Genomic DNA, 23,662 nt, shown 5'->3' on the forward strand with positions numbered 1-23,662 from the left:
GTGCAGCCAGGTCAGGGGAGAGTGGTCGGTGTATACGGTGAAGTGTCGCCCAAAGAGATATGGCTCTAGCTTCTTAAGGGCCCACACCATGGCCAGGCATTCCTTCTCGATGGCCGCGTAGCTTTGCTCCCGGGGTAGCAGCTTCTTACTCAGGTACACGATGGGGTGTGTCTCCCCCTTTTCATCCTCCTGCATTAACACTGCCCCCAGTCCCGTGTCTGAGGCATCAGTGAACACCATAAAGGGTTTGTCAAAATCTGGGTTTGCCAGAACTGGGCCACTAACCAGAGCCTCCTTCAGCGCCCGGAAAGCCTCCTGGCACTGCTCAGTCCAGATCACCTTGTCTGGCTTCCCCTTCTTGCACAGTTCAGTGATGGGGCCGGCTATGGCACTAAAGTGGGGCACGAACCTTCGATAGTACCCCGCCATCCCAATAAAGGCCTGGACCTGCTTTTTGGTTTGGGGAGCAGGCCAGTCTCTGATCACCTCCACCTTGGCTGGTTCTGGCTTCAGGCAGCCGCTCCCCACCCGATGGCCCAGGTAAGATACTTCAGCCATCCCCACCTTGCACTTCTCCGCCTTTACTGTTAACCCAGCCTTTTGGAGTCGGTCCAGGACTTGTTTAACCTGGGACATGTGGTCCTCCCAGGTCTGGCTGAAGACGCAGATGTCGTCAATATACGCCACGGCAAAACTCTCCATCCCCCTCAGTAGCTGATCCACCAGGCGCTGGAAGGTGGCCGGTGCTCCCTTGAGGCCGAAGGGCAGGGTCAGAAACTCATAGAGCCCCAGAGGGGTGATAAAGGCCGATTTCAGCCTGGCATCTGCGTCCAGCGGCACTTGCCAGTAGCCTTTGGTAAGATCCATAGTGGTGAGGTACCGAGCACCTCCCAGCTTGTCTAGGAGCTCGTCAGGCCTGGGCATAGGGTAGGCATCAGATACGGTGATGGCATTGAGCTTTCGATAGTCCACACAGAACCGGATCGACCCATCCTTCTTGGGGACTAGCACCACTGGTGAGGCCCAAGGGCTGGAAGATGGCTGGATCACCCCCAAAGCCAGCATGTCCCTGACCTCTCTTTCAAGATCCTGGGCAGTTTTCCCAGTGACCCGAAAAGGGGAGCATCTTATAGGGGGATGTGACCCGGTCTCCACCCGGTGGACAGTCAAATTAGTGCGTCCAGGCTGGTTGGAAAACAGCTGTCGGTACAGATGCAGCACCCCTCTGATTTCAGCATGCTGGCCCGGGGTCAGTTGATCAGAGAGGGGAATCGCCTCCAGGGGGGAACCAGCTTTTGTCCCAGGGAATAGATCTACTAAGGGGTCATCTCCCTGCCCCTCCCAATGTCCACACACGGCCAACACCACATTCCCCCTGTCATAGTATGATTTCATCATGTTCACATGGTACACCCGACGGTGATGTGCCCGGTTTGACAGCTCCACCACATAGTTTACCTCATTCAGTTGCTTGATCACCTTGAAGGGCCCTTCCCAGGCGGCCTGGAGTTTGTTTCTCCTCACGGGGATGAGAACCATCACCTGATCCCCGGTGGCGAAGGCACGGGCTCGTGCTGTGCGGTCATACCAGACCTTCTGCCTCCTCTGGGCTCGGGCCAGATTCTCCCTGGCCAGGCCCATGAGCTCGGCCAGTCTTTCCCGGAAGGTCAGGACATACTCCACCACTGACTCTCCCTCGGGAGCGGCCTTCCCCTCCCACTCGTCCCTCATCAGGTCTAGGGGCCCCCTCACCCGCCTTCCATACAACAGTTCGAAAGGTGAAAACCCGGTAGACTCCTGGGGTACCTCCCTGTACGCAAACAGCAGGTGAGGTAAGTACTTGTCCCAATCTTGCGGGTGCTGGTTCATAAATGTTTTTAGCATCATCTTCAGCGTCACGTTGAACCTTTCCACCAGCCCGTTGGATTGGGGGTGATATGCTGAGGCCCAGTTGTGCTGGACCCCACATTTCTGCCATAAGGACCGGAGCAGGGCCGACATGAAGTTGGACCCCTGGTCCGTTAAGACCTCCTTGGGGAACCCCACCCGGCTGAAAATTGTCAGCAGCGCATCTGCCACTGTGTCTGCTTCGACAGAGGACAAGGCCACCGCCTCGGGGTAGCGAGTGGCAAAATCCACCACCACCAGGATGTATTTCTTCCCTGACCGGGTCGTCTTGCTGAGGGGTCCCACTATGTCCATGGCCACCTTCTGGAAAGGTTCTTCTATGATGGGTAAAGGCCTCAAAGCCGCTTTCCCCTTGTCCCGGGCCTTCCCCACCCTCTGGCAGGGGTCACAGGATTGGCAGTACTGTCGGACATGGGTAAAGACCCCAGGCCAGTAAAAGTTCTGTAGCAGCCTCTGCCTGGTGCGCCGGATTCCCTGGTGCCCTGCGAGAGGGATGTCATGAGCCAGGTACAGCAGCTTGTGACGAAACTTCTGGGGAACCACCAGCTGCCTCCTGATCCCCCATGACTCTACTTCCCCTGGGGGAGCCCATTCTCAGTACAGGAACCCCTTCTCCCACAGGAACCTCTCCTTGCAACCTCTCCTCATGGTCTGTACCACACTAAGGTCAGCCCGGTCCCTGTGCTTCCGCAAGGAGGGATCTTTCTGCAACTCGGCCTGGAACTCAGCAGCTGGGACAGGGATGGGGACCGGCTCTCTCTTGCTGGCTGGGTCTGAGGCCGCAGCCTCTTTGAACCGTGCCCCTGGGCGTTCCCCGCTCCCTGGGTTAGGGTCCTGCACCTCGGATCGAGTACCTTCCCCGTTGTCGGGGAGCAGTGCCCTTTGCCGACTCTGACTACGAGTCACGACCAGGGCACTCTGGGTGTTACTAGGCCAGTCCTCAAGGTCCCCTCCCATTAACACGTCAGTGGGCAAATATTGGTGTACCCCCACATCCTTGGGGCCCTCCTTGGCCCCCCATTTCAGGTGTACCCTTGCCACGGGTACCTTGAATGGGGTCCCACCCACGCCCATCAGGGTCAGGTAGGTGTCGGGCACCATCCGAACTGAGGCCACCACCTCGGGCCGGGCCAGCGTCACCTCTGCGCCCGTGTCCCAGTACCCAGTGACCTTCCTCCCATCCACTTCCAGGGAAACAATGCACTCTTTCCGGAGGGGCAGCCCCGTGCCCATCCGGTAAACCAAAAACCCGGAACCTGGAACATCCGCCGGTGGTATGTTGCCAGCCCCCCTTTCCTGGGAATGTAGCCCCTCCTCCGATTGGGTTTTTACCCAGTCCACCCTCTGCGGGTTGGGTCTGCTTGGTCTGTCCCTGAGCTTGGGGCACTGGGCCCTTATGTGACCTCGTTGGCCACAGCGATAGCAGCCCATATCTCGTGGGTCCCCTTGAGTGGGTCGGAGGGAACCTGCCACTGGATGTTCCCCTTTTGGGGGGGTTCTCTATAGGCCCCCTTTGGGAGGTCCCATGATGACTCTCTCTCTGCGTTGAGGCAGGCCTGCTCCTTCGAGACTCCTCCTGGCCATCCCCTGCCCGACTGTCCACAAATTGGTCGGCCAGCTGGCCTGCATGCTGCGGGTTCTCCGGCTTCTGGTCCATCAACCACAGCCTCAGGTCGGACGGGCACTGCTCGTACAGGTGCTCCAGTATGAATAGGTCAAGCAGGTCCTCTTTAGTTTGGGCCCCAGCCGTCCACTTGCGGGCATACCCCTGCGCCCGGTTGACCAGTTGTAGGTATGTGACCTCACGGGTTTTACGCTGGCTCCGGAACTTTTTCCGGTACATCTCAGGAGTCAGCCCAAACTCGCGGAGCAGGGCCTGTTTGAACAGTTCGTAGTCCCCTGCCTCCGCCCCTTTCAGTCGGCTGTACACCTCCACGGCTGTGGAGTCCAGTAAGGGGGTGAGAACTGCGATCCTGTCTGCAGGGTCAACCCTGTGCAGCTCGCAGGCATTCTCAAAGGCCGTCAGGAAGGTATCTATGTCCTCCCCCTCCTTACGCCGGGGCAGCAAGTGCTTATCAAAGCTCTTTGTAGGCTTGGGTCCCCCCTCACTCACCGCAGCCGGAGCCTCACTGCTCCTCAGCCGGGCCAGGTCCAGCTCATGTTTACGCTGTTTCTCCTTCTCCTCCCGCTCATGGTTACGCTGTTTCTCCTTCTCCTCCAGCTCATGTTCACGCTGTTTCGCCTTCTCCTTCAGCTTTTGCCTCTTTAACTCGAGCTTCTCCCTTTCATATTCCAGCCGCGTCCGCTCCACGGATGCCGAGCGTTGCCGGGAGGATCCCCTGCTGGGGGGTGAGCTTCGCTGGGCAGATCCCCTGCTGGCCGGGGGTGTCACGGTGCCCTCGGTATACACTGGGCTCCTCCCCGCCCTTCCCCTACGCCTAGGAGGGGGGGGTCTCGGGAAGCCCTCGTCCGCTGGCTGACCACTCCCAGCGGGGACAGACACTGGTGCCTGCGCTGCATCTGCTCGGCTGCTTCCCTCAGAGACAGGGCTCCGTTCATTCATGCGGTCTCCCTGCTCCAGCTGGGCAATCAGCTGGTCCTTGGTGCACAGCTCCACCAGGTCACACTTGCACCGCTTGGCATACATCTTCCTGCTGGCCACTCACAGGCCGGGGTGCTCGCCGCTCCCCACGGTTTCCAGGGGGACCCCTAGTGCACCAGCCCTTCGTGAGGTCACCACCTCTCTGCCAGGGTCGAGCTGCAGACTCCTCGCCCCTGGGACCGCTCGCTGCAATCCCCCGGGGGACCCTGTTACTGCAAAGTCCTTCTCACTGGGCACACACTCCCAGGGGTTAATCACCCCTTCGTTTTACTGCTCCCCAGTCACGTACTGCAGGAAGCGCCGTCCACGGGGTGCAGTACGTCCCGCCGCTGCCACCAGTTGTCACGGAGTGTGGGGGAGTCCGACCCTGCACCCCTCTTCCTGGGACCCACAGTGACTCTCAGCCAGCCAGTAAAACAGAAGGTTTATTGGACAACAGGAACACCGGTTACAGCAGGGCTTGCAGGCACAGTCAGGACCCCTCCACCGAGTCCTTCTGGGCTTTCAGGGTGCTTGGATCCTAGCTAGGATACCCTGAATTCTGCCCACACAGCCCCAAGCCCAAACTCAAACTGCTTCCCTCCTGCCGCTCCCTTCCTTTTACCCCTTCCCGGGCAAAGGTGTTGACCTTTCCCCTCCCTTACCTAGCTCAGGTTACAGGCTCTGGCATCGTCCATCCCCTAAAGTCCTCCCCTGCTCTCCCACTCCCCACACAGACAGTCCCTACTCCATCACACATGTTAAACAGGGAACTCCACGATCCTAGAAAGAAGGGGAGTGTCGTTTAGCAGTTTTAGCCAAGGCCTGGAAAACAAGAGGTTCCTGGGTTGCAGAGTCCCCAGGATCACTGCCTGATCTCAGACAAGTCACAGCCTCTTGCACCTCAGTCAAAAATGCTGTGAAACACGGTAGAGCTAGACCCTCACTGAAAACCAGATGTTGCCTTGGAGCTGAGCGTTCCCGTATTGTCTTTTTTCCATCTGAGCCCTTATTGCTGCTGTTTAGCTAAGTGCATTGTTTAAGTGGGAGGATAGGTGGTGATGCTGCTTTTACAGTTATGTTTGTGTCTTATTATTAATTACTTGGGGGTGCTAAGTTTTGTTTTTGCTCCCAGGCCTTATCACTGGAGGTAGCAGATCACTGCTGAGGGTTCTCCTGTGTCATCTGCCAGTGGGACTTTTCTTCCTCTGCCTTATGTTTGGCTTACTTCCTTTCCACACCTCCTGTTGACTGTATTTCCCTTCCTCAGTCATCTGAGCAAGGATGGTTTTACTACAGAATGCACAGTCTGTGGTTATTAAATCTGATATGGTCCATCATCAGGAGTATTGACCTCCTGGCAGTGACAGAGATCTACTTGTCTCTGAGAATCTTATCACCCCTGCAGTGTTACAGATTAGGGTGGCACTATTCTCCACACTCTTCTACAATGGCTGGTTGGGCTGGAGGAGTTGCACTATTGGTGTTTCTAGTTGTAGAGTCTTATTATAAGTTAATGTTTGCCCTGTAACCTCGTCTAGGTGCCATATGGCAGTTTCCCATTGCTGATTTTAAAAAGGCAGAAGTAGTTTATTTCCTACCTATTATTATTAGCAGTAGTAGCAATATTAACATACTACCTAGGAGGTATCCCTAGTTATGGACCAGGATCCTGTTGTGCGAGGTGTTGTACAACCTAGTTCACCAATATAATTTGTGAATGGTTTGTTGACTTTTTAGCCTTTTACTGTCCACTGCTTAATGATGGGCCACATAAACAAAAATGATGGTGATTATTCACCTGATATTTCAGTATTTGTTTCAATGCTGATTTGAGAGTCTGGATTTGAGGCAGCGGTTTCTTGTAGCCACTTATGTGTCTAGACATTGTTTGGGCCTTTTTATTAGCTGTCTGCCCTTTTCAGATAATTTTTCACTTGAACTTCATTCATGAATTTGTTTCCTTTAATATTCCTTTTTGTGAAGCGTCATTCTCTGCTAAGAGGGTTACTCATCAAAATACTTGCAGGTGCACTTACTTAAGGAGAGGTTGATTTAATGGCTCACTGCAACATAGAGGTACCAATGTCTGGATTACAACGGGCAAAAGCCCATAGATGTACTTAGACAAGCTGTCCTCCACGGTCATATTTCTCTTCAGACACCCCCCCCCAGGAAGTGGGATGACTTGTTTGTTGCAAGAGGTGTTGCTAGAAGAACTCCAGGCATGTGCCTGACATGAGTGCTTCCTAGCAACCTTTCATTGTCTAACACCTGCTTGGTTGATACCAGGCAGCAGGTTCTGTTGTTTTCACCAAGGCATCTAACCATACTTCTCAGCAACTTTTTCATAGTTTAATTGCTTTCCTTGGCACTCCTCCTTGGGCTGCAGGTAATTTTCCAGGGCTCTTCCTCAATGCAGCCACTGCTGTTTCCTTCTGGTTAGATGGCGAGGATCCAGAATAACTTTCCCTCTGATTATCCCCTGGGTGAAATTATACACTGGTTTTGCTCATTCTGACGTTCCTGCCCTGACCTGTGAAGTCAGGATCTGACAGAAGAGCAGCTAATCTTTCTCCTATCAGTTCCATCAGGAGCTTCTTCCTCTCTTTTCTGGCCCTATAACTAGCATTGTTAATTCTTTGATGGTTTCTAGGATTTTTCATCATGCTCTTGTAAACCCTGTTTTAAACACATTCCTGTTGGATTCTGAAACCATTAGTAAATATCAGCCAATTTTGTGGATTCCATTTGTTTCCTCCATTCTAGTCAACTATATTGTCTGAAATCAGAGGTCAGTGCTTCTCCAGGCCCAGAGTTTAGGGGACTCCTACTTTGGATGAGGATCAATCACTCAGATCAGATGGCATTACTGACTGCTATTAATGATAAGCAATGGCTGTAGCTTTCTGTACTAGTTTGTTAAGATGTTGCACCTCTAGAGATTTATCCTGACAATTCCTTCTGCACCTTCAGAGTTTGATTCCAAACACCTTCTTTATTGCAGTTTGTACTGGGTTTATTGTATTTTATGCTGTGCTAAGTTTAGTTTTATTCACTGGTTGCTTGTATTCTTAGCCCTCGTCCAGACTAACCTGCGGCATCGGCGGGTTAAAATCGATAGCTCGGGGATCGATATATCGCGTCTAGTCTGGACGTGATGTATCGATCCCCGAGCGCGCTTACATCGATTCCGGAACTCCATCAATCCAAACGGAGTTCCGGAATCGACACGGAGAGCCGCGGACATCGATGCCGCGCCGTCCAGACTGGTGAGTACCTCGATTTTAGAAATTCGACTTCAGCTACGTTATTCCCGTAGCTGAAGTTGCGTATCTAAAATCGATTTTAATACCTAGTCTGGACGTGGCCTTAGTGAGTATTGTAAAGCATCCTAATATAGGCATGTGTGAATAAAGCTGCAGTATTTTTCCCCACAATTGGTTCTGAAGGCGCTAGCAACAGATTATTTTAATCTCTCTAAAATGTTACGTGGATTCATCATATTCTTGGAAAGAACCGTTCCCTGTATGGTACTTGTGGGATGTGCAATACTCAGAGAATCAAAGAATTTAATAAAGGAAAAGACTTATTAAATCACCTAGTACAGTCTCTGATATATTCTGTAACTAAGGCCTTCTACAGTTCCAGTGGTTTTAAATTAATCTGAAGGACAAGGAATTGTGTTCTGAGAGGAGAATGAATATTGCTTGGACTTAGATAAATGCTTCTCCCCCACATTGTCAGTGTTAATGTATGATCTTATGTTTTAAAAAATAAACCCCCAGAGCTAAAAAAAATAACATAAGACATAAATTAGTGTCTGCCCCTCAGCTTTCTTAGACATGATCATTAACATCTCAGATGACAAAGACACAAAACTGGCTCAGTCCTTGCCACATAAGAGCTAAGGAAATGCAGGTAATCAAGGTTCTTACTGGGACCAGTACAGAGTTAAATTATCCTTTTGGCAACAGAATGCTGGGTTTCCCTCTGAGGAGCATTAGTGTAGGGACTCCCAATGGGCAAACTGCCAAAGGGGATAATTAAACTAAATAAAAATACACACCAGCCATACCAGTAACATCCCCATAAATGAGGGTAATTTAAGTACTACATAGGATAGGAGACCTACTTTCCATGATGTTTCCAATGTGACCAGAGACGAGTAACATTACATGTTGCAGAAAGGAATATTCATTTACTAAAAATATCCTTTCCATTATGGTTTGCATATCAAATAACATCATTGCTTTCCATAATCATGTCATAATCTTACCATAAAATTCAATCAAGGAAACAGCTTGTGTGTGTCCAGAAAGCAATGGAACCATATGAGAAATGACTACAGATGTATCACTGCAATTCAGTTCAATCCTCAAAACATGGCTGTTGAAAGGAATGCTTAAACTATCAGGCAGCAGGTGCCCTGCAGACAGACACCTCCCAGATAAGCCTCTTCAAAACACAGACCAACATAGCCAAGATAAGATTTCTGATTATCTAATTTTTGGAATGGGGTGATTTCCACCTCCCACAAAAAACACAGCCATTAAACCAACAGGATATAATCTCATCTGGAATCCCAATCCAGTAATGTAATTTTACTGAGCTGAATTCAAAAATGCAGCCGCAAAGAATAAGATGTGATATGGTTTGGTTTGTTCATTAGTGCTGAAATGCAATAGAAAGAGAGCAAATGCAATGGGATTCTGGAGAGTTTTATACACTGTGTAATATACCTCTAGGGTGCTCATCTGTTATGAGAGAGAAGAATGAACATATTTTTTCTCCCCTTCTCTCTCTAGTGAGAACACTTAGTGGACAGCACAGGCTCAGTGCTGTTGAAAATAATGGAGTGAGTGCATCCACTCAATTATTTAAAATGGTTGAGTAATTGCAGTCCTGTCAGTTCAGAAAACATCTCTCTGTAAAAGCCACTGCACAAAACCATTTCTGCGCAGGTGCTCTTGGCGGCCCCACTTTCCTCCTTATTTACTTATACATTCTATAAATCAGAGCCAATGGGAATGGAAAAGATAGCATATCCCAGTCCGCCATCTGACTGTGCTAAAACCCACATAACATTCTTCCTAATCAACGGAGAAGGGTGGAGCCCAGATAGACTTTTCACAGGGTGGTTGTAATTAAACTTACAGGGCCAGATTCACTATCTGGCTGGGTTAGCTGATGCCTGCTTAAACCCTTGCAGAAATCATTTGGGGCAGGAAGTCTGCTAGAGGTGCAGGTTGCAGTGACACAGTTATGGAATATTAAGAGGCCAGCATAGTCCAAAGAGTGGGCGGTGTGGGGAAAGAGTCCACCAACTCAATTACTCTCCGAGGAAGCTCCCACCGTCACAGAATGCAGAGGGAAGGCACTAGTGGTAAAACCTCTCAGAATGTGCTGCAATGGGAAAGGGGAGGCTTGGCCCTGGAGAACATGCGCAGACAGCAGACTAGCTTGGGTGCGCATGTTCACTGATTTACTATTCTGCAGCTACCCCAGAGTCAGTCCTGTCCATGGGACACAAAAGTTAAGGGATATTGGACATGGGTCAAGAGCCACTAGACAGTCCCAGCTTGACCTAGACAGGTGCCAACCCAGTGTCTGGCCAAACAATTTGAAAACTATGTTTTGTTCCGTTCTTTATTTGTTAGTTCAGACCTGTGGTCACCTGGCTAAGCTTTCTGAGGTGTAACACCTGATTTTCAGAAACAGCTAGCAAGTCTATTGATATATATATAGGTATTGCCATACACCCCAGGTGATATCTATGCTGATGTCATCTTTGTATACCACCACCACTTGTTCCCTAAGAAATGTCTGTCTTCTTTCCACACATAGCTATATGATCATCGCTGATTTTGCTTTCATTGCTAGATTGGCACAATTGCCATATCAGTTTCATTCGGTGCATTTGCCTGTTTACATCCCTCTTAAGACAAAATAATCACCAATTAACAAAATCTATACCATTAATAATGAATTAGTCAGATGGACAGCAAGGCATGAAAACAATATAATGCTCAAATGACACGATGACCATTTAATACAGCTTATTTTACCCATACGAAACAGAACCTGAATAGCCAGAAGAAGAGCTTTGTGTAAGCTTGAACACTTGTTTCTCTCACCAACAGAAGTTGGTACAATAAAAGATATCACCTCGCCCACCTTCTCCAGCAATCAAAAGAGTCAGGTCAGTGAAATAATGGGACCAAATGCATCTGTAACAGGAGAGTACATGCCAGATGAACTAAGCCTTGTGTTAAAGTCACACTGTGCTTGCTGAAGATCTTCCTGCCCCCTCACTTCCAAGCTCCTTCTGGACAAGAACATTTACACTAATGAACATTTCTATTTGTGTCTTTCTTGCTCACCTTATCGGATACTTTTCCCCAGGATCCCTTCCCAAGTGGAAGAGCAGAGGCAGTTTGGTGTGTTCCTCCTGAGTATGGGTTGTTACACCAGAAATGTTCTGCCCAGGACAGAAATCAATACCCTGCATTGGAGAGAACGAAGTGGGTCATTGGGAATGTGAGATGAGAGAATGGGTTTGAGTTTATTATTTAATAACAAATGTAAATATGAACTCCTCAGCTCTCAAGACTTTGGCTGAGACTACTTTGTCCACTCGCCCATCATTAACTGTGATTTTTTTTCCCCTAAAATAAGAAGTTCTAACCCAGAGTTGATTTTGAGTTGGCAAACTGGATTCTGCTGTTACTTATGCTGGGGTGAAAAACAGTAACTCTACCGGCGCTGATATGGTGTAAAGCTGGAGTGAGAACTGAAGCCGGACTCACATTTCTGTACTACTAAAAAGCAGAAGTCATCTCTATAAAATATTCATTAAAATGAAATGGCAAATGAAAGACAAAAGGGGAGATCATTTAATCATAACAACTCTGCACATGAAAAGCATCTCCTCCCTTTGATTACTGCAGTACAGAGCTGCACAGATGGGGTCTGACTGGCTGGTGACAATGTTACAAAGGCGAAAAAATCTAATAAAAGTAAAGGGCTTAATCCCAAGAGACAATGAGCACCCACAACTCCTGCTAGCTTCTAGGGGAGATGTTAAAGCTCAGTGTCTCTCTGAATCTGACCCAAAGACATATTTCACGGAAGCAAGCTGTAAATTTTAATAAATAATAATAATAAAAGATGTTTGTCTTTCTGATTTACATCTTCTCGAAGTCCTGGTATTAGGTTATTAAGCTGGTAATGCTAGGTGGGCTGGAAGATCTGCATTAGGTCTGAAAAACACTCCAGTGCTCATTAAAGTCTGTGGAAGCAAAAATCAGGATTTCCCCAGCAGTGACAGCTGGTATGATGACCATAAGTATCTGGACATTCCAGTTGCTCACATCAATGGGTTAAGTCCTCAATAAGCAGCCCAGGGACACCCAGAGCTGTCTGTTCAGAAATTCAGAGCAGTTAGCTCTCTCCATTTGTGCATTTGTATGCTTTGCCAGGTTGTGTGTCTCCTGAACTCCAGCCAATTATTAGCCTGATGTCAACTCCCTAATAACTTAGAGCTTGGCCCACGGTCCTACTGGCTAACAGAACACTTTTAGCTCTGGGAATAGCAAAAAATTTTAAGTGCTAATTTCACTGAAGAGAAAATAAAGCAGGAGGCCCCACTGACTACCAAGAACTAGCACCTAATGGACTTGTTAAACCTCACAGGTTTACAATTCCAGCTAACATGCTGCGCTATTTACAGTACTTCATAACGCCCTGAGACATGGACAGAGACCCAGAGAGAAGGTAAATGGTAATATTTAAATGGAGGGGGGGAAAGCAGTTGTACTATTTGCTTATAAAACAAACAACACACTGAAAGGCTCTCCACAGATGTTAGGATTTGATTGGCAAACAATTTTCTAAAAATATCCTGTATGTTTTTAATGGACAGCTGGTCAGCGGAGCAGTTAATATTCTGCTTTTCAATAAAGCAAGAAGGTTAGAAGCCCATGAAATCCCATTTATCTGCACAGAACTATAGATTCCTGAATCAGTGGCTGGAAAAAATAAGAGAGTTGCTTGATAGGTTGTAGCGGGCAACTAATAATGGACTTTAAATGGATACAAAAATGATTGACCTTTTAACCTTCTCGTACCATAGACCTCAGAGACTGAATGAGGTTTTGACAGAGAAAAATAGAATTTAACTTGAAAAACATACATGGAACAGTAAGTGGAAAGGTATCAAAGCCCAGATATAACATACAAATTATAATTTGGATGCAAATCAAACAAGTTATTTAATTAAGAGCCTGCTAATTGATACACTGCTCCTCTACTGCAAATGTTTTAGTTTGAGTTAAGAATTTATTCTCTTGAGCATTTGCTTCTACATTGCTCTGCTTATACGAGAAGCAAATAGTGAAATGTAATTCACGTAATGAGGTGCTCCAGAACACGTTCCAGATTATATCCCCAGATTCCTGAGAAAAAAGTCTTCAACAAAGGTGTCTCAGAACCAACAAAAAGCTACCTCTCTCTCTCTAGCTTCAAAAGGCAATCCCCTCTTCAAATCTAATTTACTAGAGGGAAAAAGAAAATCTCTCAAACATAACATTCTGTGACATTGATAAATAACACTCCAAAAATGTGGCTGAAACTACCATTTGCATTCTACGGCCTTTCGACTTTATCTCCACAAATAAAAAGTGAAATACGAATCATTTTTATGATGTTCTGTGTGACATCAAAGTCCAGCTGTGGCCCAGAGATGGCCTCAAAACTTTCCTACTTGCATATCAGCTACTAAGTAAAATAATATTCCCCCTCCATCTCCACTGACGGCACTGTCCAGCAGAACAACCACTACATCACAATACAACATCAACAGTTAAAAATGATCCTCTTAGAAGTCCAGGCCCTGAGATCCAATGGGATTGAGCCTAGCATAATAAATATCTAGGTAATGAAAGAGACAGGAAGAGGTAACAGCAAATGGGAGGATCCAGTACAAACCAAAGGGATGGTAATAAATAAATAGGGAACCAGCTGTGATCACTCCAAAAAAAACCACCACCCCTTTTTGGGGAAAAACAGTTGTTAGCTGACTTCTAAAGACAGGGAGGGATGGACTGAGCTGGATAGCAGGGGAAGCAGGTTCCAGGTCAGACTGACCCAGAACATCAGGGTGGTTATTGAGGAAAGCCCTGATCCTGCAGTCAGAGTGGTTTGGGCACAAAGGTCCATCGGCATACATCTAAGTGCCAGACAGGACGTTACGCGGCTGTGCTGGGATCCCTAAAGGCAGATGATGAACAAGTGCTGCTCTCCATCAGGACAAGGTTCCTGGTCTCAAATGCTGCCAGGTCCTGTGCCATGAAGAGCTTTCAAAACCAATTAAAAATTCAAGCCTCTACTTTACTGGTGGCCAAAATAAAGAACGCAGGCATATGTAGCGTGCACACTTCCACCTGGTTCATGAGTCAAGTTAACCAGAGCCCCATTTGCAAACCCAGTATTGCAATAGAAATGGCACAGGCAGACCCTGAACGCTTGTGTGGCCCATCTACTTCAAGGGTTCACTCACATCAATCTGACTGCAGGACTGAGGCTGTAAAAAACATTATAAATAACCCGTTGATAATCTGAATATTATATATACACTATACTATGCACCAGAGTACAATACATAGCAGGATGACTGAGGACACATCCACTGCCATTGTACAAGACAAGTGAGGAGGTCTGATGGCATCAAAGATTTTGCCAGAGCAATTAACGTGCTGATGGGGAAAAAAATGTTGGTTGCGTACAATGCATCAAACCGTAATTTCCCATTAAAATGGACATTCTGAGCCTCCTCTTGATGGAGCCCTATTGCTGAAAACTGACATTATCTGAGATACCAGCAGTATCACTGCGCAGTTTAAGAGGCAATAAAACATTTTATATTCTGCAGGAAAATCACTTTACTATTTAAATATCATAACGGTAATTCTGCCTGTCCCTACATTTTGTAAATTCAATGCTGTTTCCAGTTCTTGAGAAGGAAACTGCACAATGTCCTCTATGAATAAACTGAAAGTCTAGGATGCTCTGTCCGCACTGCTTCCCTTTTCCAGAGCAAAGAATTTTTAATCAATTCTGCTTGAGATTTGGGAAGAATTTTCAGGAACAGACAATCCACACATTTGTGCCTCTGGTGTCTTGGGAAACATGTAGATTAAACTTGTGTATGCTGCTTGGGAGGGGAGAGGGGGATGTGAGAAAGAGACTGTCCCTAGATCTTCCTTTATCAGGATGAAAGGAATTACTACTTTTCATTCCTGCCTCAAAGAAGGTTCTTCTGCCTTCTCTGCACAAGCTGTTGCGAGTGCTGATGAAGCAGACATGACTGGTGAAGAACAAGACTGTTCTTTCTAGATATTTGCACTGGTGAAGACTGTGAAGGAATTTGAAATCATGCCACTGTTTCAGAATGATTTCCCACTCTTCGGCAAATTAGACATTCCTTTTTAAAAGGGACAAGCTAACCGCACAGGCCATAGAAACTAAGAGCTTTGTAGGCTTTAATGTTAGATACAGTGGGCCTGATCCTCAGCTGGTGTAAATCAACATCCTTCCACTGAAATCAGTGGAGATTTGATGCGTATCTGGCCCAGTGTTTTTGCTGAGTTCCAGATGGCCAGCTTCACTTAAAAATGAAATTCATACAGGAGAAGAATGAAGAATCCCTTTAAGGGAAATGGGCTGATCCAATTCCTGCCTTCTCCACAACAAAACCAAAACCACCATTAGACTTATTATATTGTTTCCTTAAACATTTTTATTATGAGAGCCTGTTACTAACAATGTGCTTTTAACTGGCTATTGATCCCCTGCACAAGTCTAACATAGTTTAATCCGCACCTTAGCTGAAGTAGGATGTTCATTTACAATAAACAGTGACCTCACATAGAAAAAAGGTAATTGCTTATATTTAGACAAATTCTCTGATCTTTTTCCGAACACTTACAAAAACACAAGGGAATGTCTACAGCTAGTCACAGTTCCGTGCCTTGTTAGAAACAGCCAACTAAAAGAGCACCCGATTACTTGCAAATAGCAACCAGAAGCATGTCTGCTAGCGGACCAAATCTCCTGGACAGGGATGATGTTTTGTACCATTGCACAGTGAAGAGAAATTTCACTGAATTTCATTGAGTTCCTCATATAAAAATAAACTTTTCCTCCAGACAGGACAAGTGGATTTTTAAGGGGGCAGGAGTGTCTGCCCCTCCAGCCCCACTGTAAGCCCCTCAGCAAGAACTACTGACTGTTGATTATATGGCTTGTGACTCAATTTCCAGAGTAAATGGCCCACAGATGTTATGTCAATAATGACATGAGACAAATACAACAGTTCACCATTTTGGGCTCCTAGCCAAGTGATGGAATCAGCACTTGTGTTAATGTAAGCCCTCTGGCGATTCATCTCCCTGGCACTATCCCAGAGCACTCTGAATTTACAAGTGACTGCGGATTATGATAGTGGCACAGCAAACACTGGACTGTCTCCTTGTCAACATTTCCTCATTCCAATGCTCGAAACACAGAACAACAAAACAAATATTAATATTAGGAAAAACACAGCTTGTTTGAGGCAGGTATCCCCAACACTGCAGCAATCTGCTCTCTTTCTTCTTGTCCTTGCCACAGCACTGGAAAACAGCGATTCTCACTCGTGGCAGTTCTCAGCAAAAGCCTCCAGCATTGGAACTCAGAGTGACCGAACACCTGAAAATGCTGGTGCTGGTTTCTCTTGGTAGCCGCTTCAGCCCTGCTGAACAAAAATCGCTTCTAATATGTTAACTGTCTGGAAGGGAGTGGAGAAAAGGGGCAAATCGAAAAGTCTCCATCGGCTCTCAAGCAGAAGCGATCGATAGCTAGCTCATACGCTCAGAGGACCACAATCAAATGTCATTATTTGTGAGGTTCTACTTGATTTCACATCCCCCCTCACAGAAAAGGCTTTATCGATTCCTTCATGTTGATGAGAAGGGCAATCAGAACAGACCGCAGCACAAATAACCCCTTTGGCATTTTACAGTGAAACAACAGGGTGTGTTCATATACACACACACACACCCTTTATGAAAAACCACTGAAAACTACTAACAAGATACTAAGCTGAGAGCAGAGAGGCTGAAGTTTATCAGCCACAATCCACTAAACCAATGGGCTTTTTAAAAAATATTTTTGCAAAGATCCAGTTAAGGTCAGCTCACCAGTGCTACAGAAGAGCTATGTTCTGTTAGTGATCTCAGGAGTAAGCAGAGGCAAGAGCTTTACCCTCCTGGTGCTTCAAGTTCTTGCCACCTCTAATGAAGCACTAAAATCAGGATTTTGGAAGGAATTTAATTACCTCAAAAAAAGAGGCAAGTAGATTCCTTCAAGAATCCACAATTTTCCCCTTTATTCCCCTCCCCCCGGCCCTGCATAAAGCTGGCATAAAGCTGCCCTCCCAACAAAGGAGGGCTAAATGCAGCTCCCTCCCTCTAAGCCCTTCAGAATTGCTCCTGATCAGCTGGGCAGGGCAGCAGGAGAGCAATGCAGAGCATGAGGCATATGTATTTCAGAGTGGGTAGAGTAAATTTGCCTGTTCTCCAGGATCTGCCTCTTCTCAGGGACCTCTTCTGGGCTAAATGCAGTGGTGACAACAGTGGTATATGATACAAGATATACACACAAGTGGTAGTGTATCTGTTTGGCATTCTGTCGTTGGGCCAAATACATGCAACTTAAATGCCACAGGGTTGGCACGGCAATGCAGCAGGAAAAGCCACTAAAAGGCGGCTGTAAGGCAAAGTGGTGGGGTGCATGGGGGGCTGCTCTAGCTTACAATTGAATTGGCTTTCAGCACAACCACTGAATGCCAGTAGGGAGCGAATCCTAGACTCCAAAGCCAGAAAGGACCACTGTGATCATCTGGTCAGCTCTCCTGCATAACACAGGCCATGAGACTCCCCTAAATTCATTCTTGTTTGAACTACAGCATGTATTTTAGAAAAACATCCAAATCTGGATGGTGGAGAGTCCACTTCAGCCCTCGGTAAGTTGTTCCAATGGTTAATTACCGTCACCGGTAAAAATTTGTGCCTTACTTCTAGTCTAAATTTGTCTAGCTTCAATTTCCAGCCAGCTACCCTACCTGACTGGTGACGTAGATCCTCTGAGCAATATGCACTGGATGTGTCATGTACACTGCTGTGTTCATTATTGCTGGATTTGGCAGGAAGAGCAAGATTGTCAACGCCGATAGGGCTGTGGAAGAGCCTACGCTCTGACAGACATAAACACCAAAGCAAAGGACAGTATGGGCCAAATCCTCAGCAAGTCTAAAGCAGCATAGCTGTACTCATTTCAATGGAACTATTTCGATTTACCACAGCTGAAAATCTGGCCCTATACCTTCCAGGTGAATCCAGTTACAGGTTTCTGTCACACCTCTGCAGACTACACTTCCTGTGCTCTCACAGCTTCTTTTTAAACTCCAGGGGTCAATAATGAAGTATTTTTCCTGTGAAATTATTTATTTACTGATTCTCCAATGAAGTTAGAATTAGAGGACTGGGCCAAAAGAAACCTGATGAGGTTCAACAAGGACAAGTGCAGAGTCCTGCCCTGAGGACGGAAGAATCCCATTCACTGTTAGAGACTAGGGACTGAATGGCTAGCAAGCAGTTCTGCAGAAAAGGACCTAGGGGTTACAGTGGATGAGAAGCTGGATATGAGTCAACAATGTGCCCTTGTTGCCAAGAAGGCTAATGGCATTTTGGGCTGTATAAGTAGGGGCTTTGCCAACAGATTGAGGGATGTGATCATTCCCCTCTATTCGACATTGGTGAGGCCTCATCTGGAGTACTGTGTCCAGTTTTGGGACGCACACTATAAGAAGGATGAGGAAAAACTGGAAAGAGTCTAGCGGAAGGCAACAAAAATTATTAGGGGGCTGGACTTATGAGGAGAGGCTGAGGGAACTGGGATTGTTTAGTCTGCAGAAGAGAAGGATGAGGAGGGATTTGAGAGCTGCTTTCACCTACCTGAAAGGGGGTTCCAAAGAAGATGGATCTAGACTGTTCTCAGTGGTAGCAGATGACAGAACAAGGAGTAACGGTCTCAAGTTGCACTGGGGGAGGTTTAGGTTGGATATTAGGAAAAACTTTTTCACTCAGAGTGGTGAAACACTGGAATGGGTTACCTAGGGAGGTGGTGGAATCTCCTTCCTTAGAGGTTTTTAAGGTCAGGCTTGACAAAGCCCTGGCTGGGATGATTTAGTTGGGAATTGGTCCTGCTTTAAGCAGGGGATTGGACTAGATGACCTCCTGAGGTCCCTTCCAACCCTGATTTTCTATTATTCTAAGTCTGAGACTACAGAATTCTTAAACTTCTCTGTGTCTCCTTTTTTTCAGTCCAAAACCAAATCTAACTATGGAATAGAATACATATTAAATCTCAAATTATTTACAAATACAAATACATTCTCTCAGTAAATTCACTTATCTCTGGTCTATTCATCAGCTCCTGGATGTTAGACAATTCAAACTGCATAAACATGAACCACTTGTAAATCACAAAGGCGTTTTATTGTACAAAAATGGCAGCTAAGTAAATATTCCTCATGTGAGCATCCCATGTAATTTACAAGCAGGAGTGGTGTGTGCCATTAAGTCCTTAGTCTCACTTATTTCCGCTAAGTGGATTTATATTTCTTTCTCTTATGCTATTCAAGGGAGTAGCCATTCATGAATATAAGTTATCTAAATAATCAAGTAGAAATAGCAGGGAAGATAACACCAAATAGTTCTATAGTGCTAGGAAATAGATTACAATGATTTATGGGAGGAATCGGATTAGAAAATACTGGCTTTGGAGGATAAAAAACCAAAAACCCAACACATTTCATCTTTGTGACTGATGACATGAAATTGAATCCCAAACTAGAATACAAGATGATGGGTACCAGTTAAAGCATGTTAATGTCATGAGAGTTTAAATAAGGCCAAGAGACTATAAATCAGTGGACTGTTGGCATGGGATCTTTGCAGTGTAAATATTTCAAGTGCCATATGGGGAGAAGCATGCACAACCAAGTTATCTCCTGGGGTTAGCTGTCGTAAGCGTCTCCTCTGTGCTTGATTTTACACATACTTTATTTCTTAGCTGCATAATGCTGCAATCAAGCAAGTAGCTTTCCAGGTTAGAGGCTAAAATTCCTAAACTTGCACAAATTCTTCATAACCAAGCTTGACGGTGAAAAGCATGGAGGTGTTGAGAAGACACACATGGGGCCAGAAGGATAACAATGTGATGTTTTCCAATCCTAACATCAATTGGATTCTGGTTCGCTCAGTGGCATTTACAGGTTTAAAAATCTTAAAACAAAAGCACACCAAGCATGGATTAAAAATAGCGCAAGTTGTCTGTATTTCGGTTTGGCAGGATTCGTTTTAAACTGATAGCTGTTGTGTTGGTAAATGTCAATTTCAGATGACACTGAAATCGACATTTACCAACACAAAAAAGCATCCATCATAATGGCATGAGTGCAGCCTGCCCTTCCCCTGCACACTGCACCCACAGGGATCCAATGTCACTGGCCTTTTGGCAGCGCAGTCATGGGAATGAGCGAGCAGGGCCATGACAGCAGATCTGCAGAGGGCTTCCTGCACGGTGACACTGGATCGCTGCAGGAGCAAGGTGTGGGGGAGGCAGCAGTCCTAGCAGGAGAGCATAGGTGCTGGAACTAGAGGCACTGAGGGGGCTGCCGCACCTCCTGGATTAAAGTGGTTTCCATCATACGCAGGGTTTACAGTTTGGTTCAATGGCTCTCAGCATCCTCACTGTACGAATTGTTCCAGCACCACTGCAGGGCAGAGCAGAGACTCCCAGTCAGGCCTGTGAGGGATGAGTCCCCAGCTGTGGGGGAGGTCACCCTGCTGCTGAAACGCTCCTGCCTGGGGACAACACCATTCAGTAGCAGGGTGGCCTCTGCTATGGCTGGGGTCTTTCCTTCCTCAGTGCCATCCTGGCCAAGGGTTTCTGCTCTGCCCTCCCAGGCTTGCAGCTTTCTCCACACCTTGCACATGCAGGGATCGGGTGTCACCGACCTGTGACCACGTGGGGAGTTCTCTGCAGCTCCGCTGTCATGGCCCCACTCACTCACACAGCCAGGTGTGTGGGAACTGTCCCCAGCCAGGAACTGTTCAGCAGTGGGGTGGCCTCCCCAGCAGCCAGGGGCTCATCCTCCTCTGTATAGTCCTGATCAAGTGGTCCCTGGCTCCAGGTCAGGACCACAACCTCCTTCGCACCTGTGTTTTGGGCCTCTCAGTGGCCCAGGGAGCCATCTACAGCCTTGCCCCAACCCTATCCACCACTTAATATCATGCAACAGTAAAAATGTAAACATAAAAAGTGATATTCATAATTGAAATTAAAGAAAGAAATTGACTTCTGACAAGACTATCTATATTTAGTAATTTTCCACTCTGCCAATTAACAAGGGTCTTTTAAGAGCAAATGGAGGTTTGGCTGAAACATGAAACAATGAAGCAACTCTACAAAAATAACAAGATACTAAATTATCCCTAAAGTAAACCTCTTGAAAATAAACAGAGAGTTGTTTTGACGTATCTGGCCAACCTCAGGCCTGTTTAAATGGTTGCAGCTTCAATAAAGATGATGGAACTGTACCAGTTTTCACCAGATCTGACTTTGGCCCCATCATTTTTATGAGTGAAAGGCTTCCAAGTTCAAAGGGAATTTAATACATCTCCACATCTGACTCAGACAATGGGCCAGTCAGGAGACCCCACCATTAGACAAGGTAAAAACTTGCCTTATTAGCCAAAAGCCCCAGTGGCTTGGCAAGGCAAACTCATCTGTTCTGTTGACAATCAGGATTTCCGATGTCACACAAGTGTACAATAAAGTCCACTTGCAATGAAGCCAGCAAGCAAAACTGGCTCCTCCTACTCTGCCAAGATAACTTCAATTACAGTATAAATATTACTGATAACAAAGCAGTAATTGCAAGGAGGAACTGTGTAGCGGTCACGTATGACAAGCTTGCAAAAAAGAAAATAAAAATCAGAACTGTAAAAATATTCTGCATTCTGACTGATTGATTGATTGATTTTAAGCTCGCGAGGGTTGTAATTAATGTCTAGAAGACATGAGAGGAATCGGAACAAATTTCAGCCCCAGCTTCCTCTGCATGTTGTTAATGGCTATTCTGTCCACTAATGTGCTCCAATTTTACCCATATCAACCACATATGATACAAGCTGCAGGAAAGCAAGTTAATTTTTAATAATTTCTCTGATGTACAGCATAATTACTGACTTTAATCAGCCAGTAGTTAAACAAAGCCTTAGAAAGAAAGAAATATTCCTTAATTACACAACTGACACTGCTCACAGCGGGAGAGTCTTTGAAATGAGTAACCGGTCTCCATTATCACAGCTACACACATATTCAGACATGTACAAACGGGTTAGATCACTGCAAGTATTGATTTTTTCTGAACTAGGTGTGTAAGTGTGTGTATGTGCTTATATTACAATGGAGAGCAGTTACTCATATCTGACATTGTCTTCTGTACACATGGGAAGTGCACACCCTTCTCCAATGTCCCCACGCACAGTGAAAATCTTCCACTCTTTCCATGTCACTTGAAAGATCCGAGCTTTATCTGCATACAAGTGTTGACAATAGATTGCATCATCCCAGACGCGTAGCGAGCGCCCTCCGTACCCTCCGACCGGAGGGGGCCCCGCAAGGAAGGGGGCCCCTAAAAGTGGCAAAAAAAATTGTAAGGTATAACTAGGTAAGTGACATTTATTGACGCTATTGCACAATCCATGTCAGTTTTACTGACAAAACCGTGAAGTCATTATGATACATCATAATGCTATTGGCTACATCAGTTGTCTGTCGGTCAGTTTCGAATTTTAGTTGGACCCATTCAAAGAATGTGTATTTGCGTTCATAATGGCGGTCGGCGGATAAACGTTATTAATTTAGTTGTTTAGCTTTTTATCGTTTCTGCATTGTAAGGGGCCACGGACATATGTTTGGAGGGGGCCACGTTCTTTGTTCCTACGGCCCAGCTCATCCCCCACACAAAGGGTTAACAATGGCGTAAAGTATGCGATGCAAGTTTCCCTCCCAGTTGGTAAGTCTCTTTGTTGCCATGTAAAATTGCAACTTTGACTCTTTGAGCCTTACAGTCTTTCTAGATACAAACTTTACAGCCATGAATGTAAGACTCCCTTGATGCTGCCTCTACCCCCACCCCCTTTGCCCTGAGTATACAAACTACATGCTTGTTTTCACATCCACAAATGCCAGCAGCACATTGTTCTGCACCTGTGAAGCCCTGAGGACCTCCCATACCTAACAAATAGTAATAATCTTACAAACAACCCCCTGTACCACCAGCCTGCTGATGAAATTGCTAAGAGCTGTGCCATAGCATATTTACTTCACTTTTAAGGGCATAATCAGCATGGCACAATTGTGAGCTGCCATTTGTGAAATGCCCCAGAGTTTATTACCCAAGTTTGGAACAAGATACAAAACCAGAAAAACACCAAGCGTGTATAACTTAGAACAAAGGGATGATCAACCAAGAGAGCTCAAAAACGTGATTAGAATGATTTAGGTCTGAGCATGCTTTTATAAGAGATGAAACACAAGTGCTCTGTCTTCAGCGACTGCAGTTCTTTGCACAGTGCAGCTGCTAACGGCTGGGCTTCCTTCCCTCTCCATGCACTGCTTAGCAAAGCAGCCTTATATTCGTTTTAATAGTGAGGGGCATTGAATTCCTCATATCAGACACTGGAGCCACACCAACAACTTAATGTAACACTCCAAATGGTGTGACTTATAAGCTTGGTAAGAATTGATCAAGAAAAGATGCTTAATGTTGGAGTATATTAGAATGTTTAAAAAACAAAAAAACAAACAACCCCAACATACAAAACAACTCAAGAGAACAATTTCCTCTTATTGCCCTGGAATGACACTGACTTCAATATGAAGGTGCTGAAATATTAGTCTCCTTCCTCCTTTCACTTTCTACAACAGATCCAGCAGTAATGACACATCAACGTCTCCAATAAAAGGCTGGTTTAAAATGGAGCGCAGGGACATGCAAAT

The 23,662-nt window shown here is 46.1% G+C and overlaps 1 protein-coding gene across 5 annotated transcripts in view; it reads right to left on the reverse strand.

Moving 5' to 3' along the window:
* GALNS (galactosamine (N-acetyl)-6-sulfatase) overlaps nt 1–23,662 on the reverse strand; it is an 89,347-nt gene that overhangs the window by 28,527 nt on the left and 37,158 nt on the right. For 4 of the 5 annotated variants that reach the window (XR_004002854.1, XM_030582191.1, XM_030582192.1 and 1 more), the window contains exon 12: nt 10,873–10,994. Coding sequence is in view for 4 of the 5 variants with exons in the window: in XM_030582191.1 (XP_030438051.1) it covers nt 10,873–10,994 (122 nt within the window). In the remaining variant the exon portion in view is untranslated. Of the gene's footprint in view, nt 1–10,872; nt 10,995–21,798; nt 22,293–23,662 lie in introns of those variants that run through there. The other variant, XM_030582193.1, reaches the window with a different exon arrangement.

This window comes from Gopherus evgoodei, chromosome 12, assembly GCF_007399415.2.
Source record: "Gopherus evgoodei ecotype Sinaloan lineage chromosome 12, rGopEvg1_v1.p, whole genome shotgun sequence".
In the NCBI taxonomy this organism is placed as follows: Eukaryota; Metazoa; Chordata; order Testudines; family Testudinidae; genus Gopherus; species Gopherus evgoodei.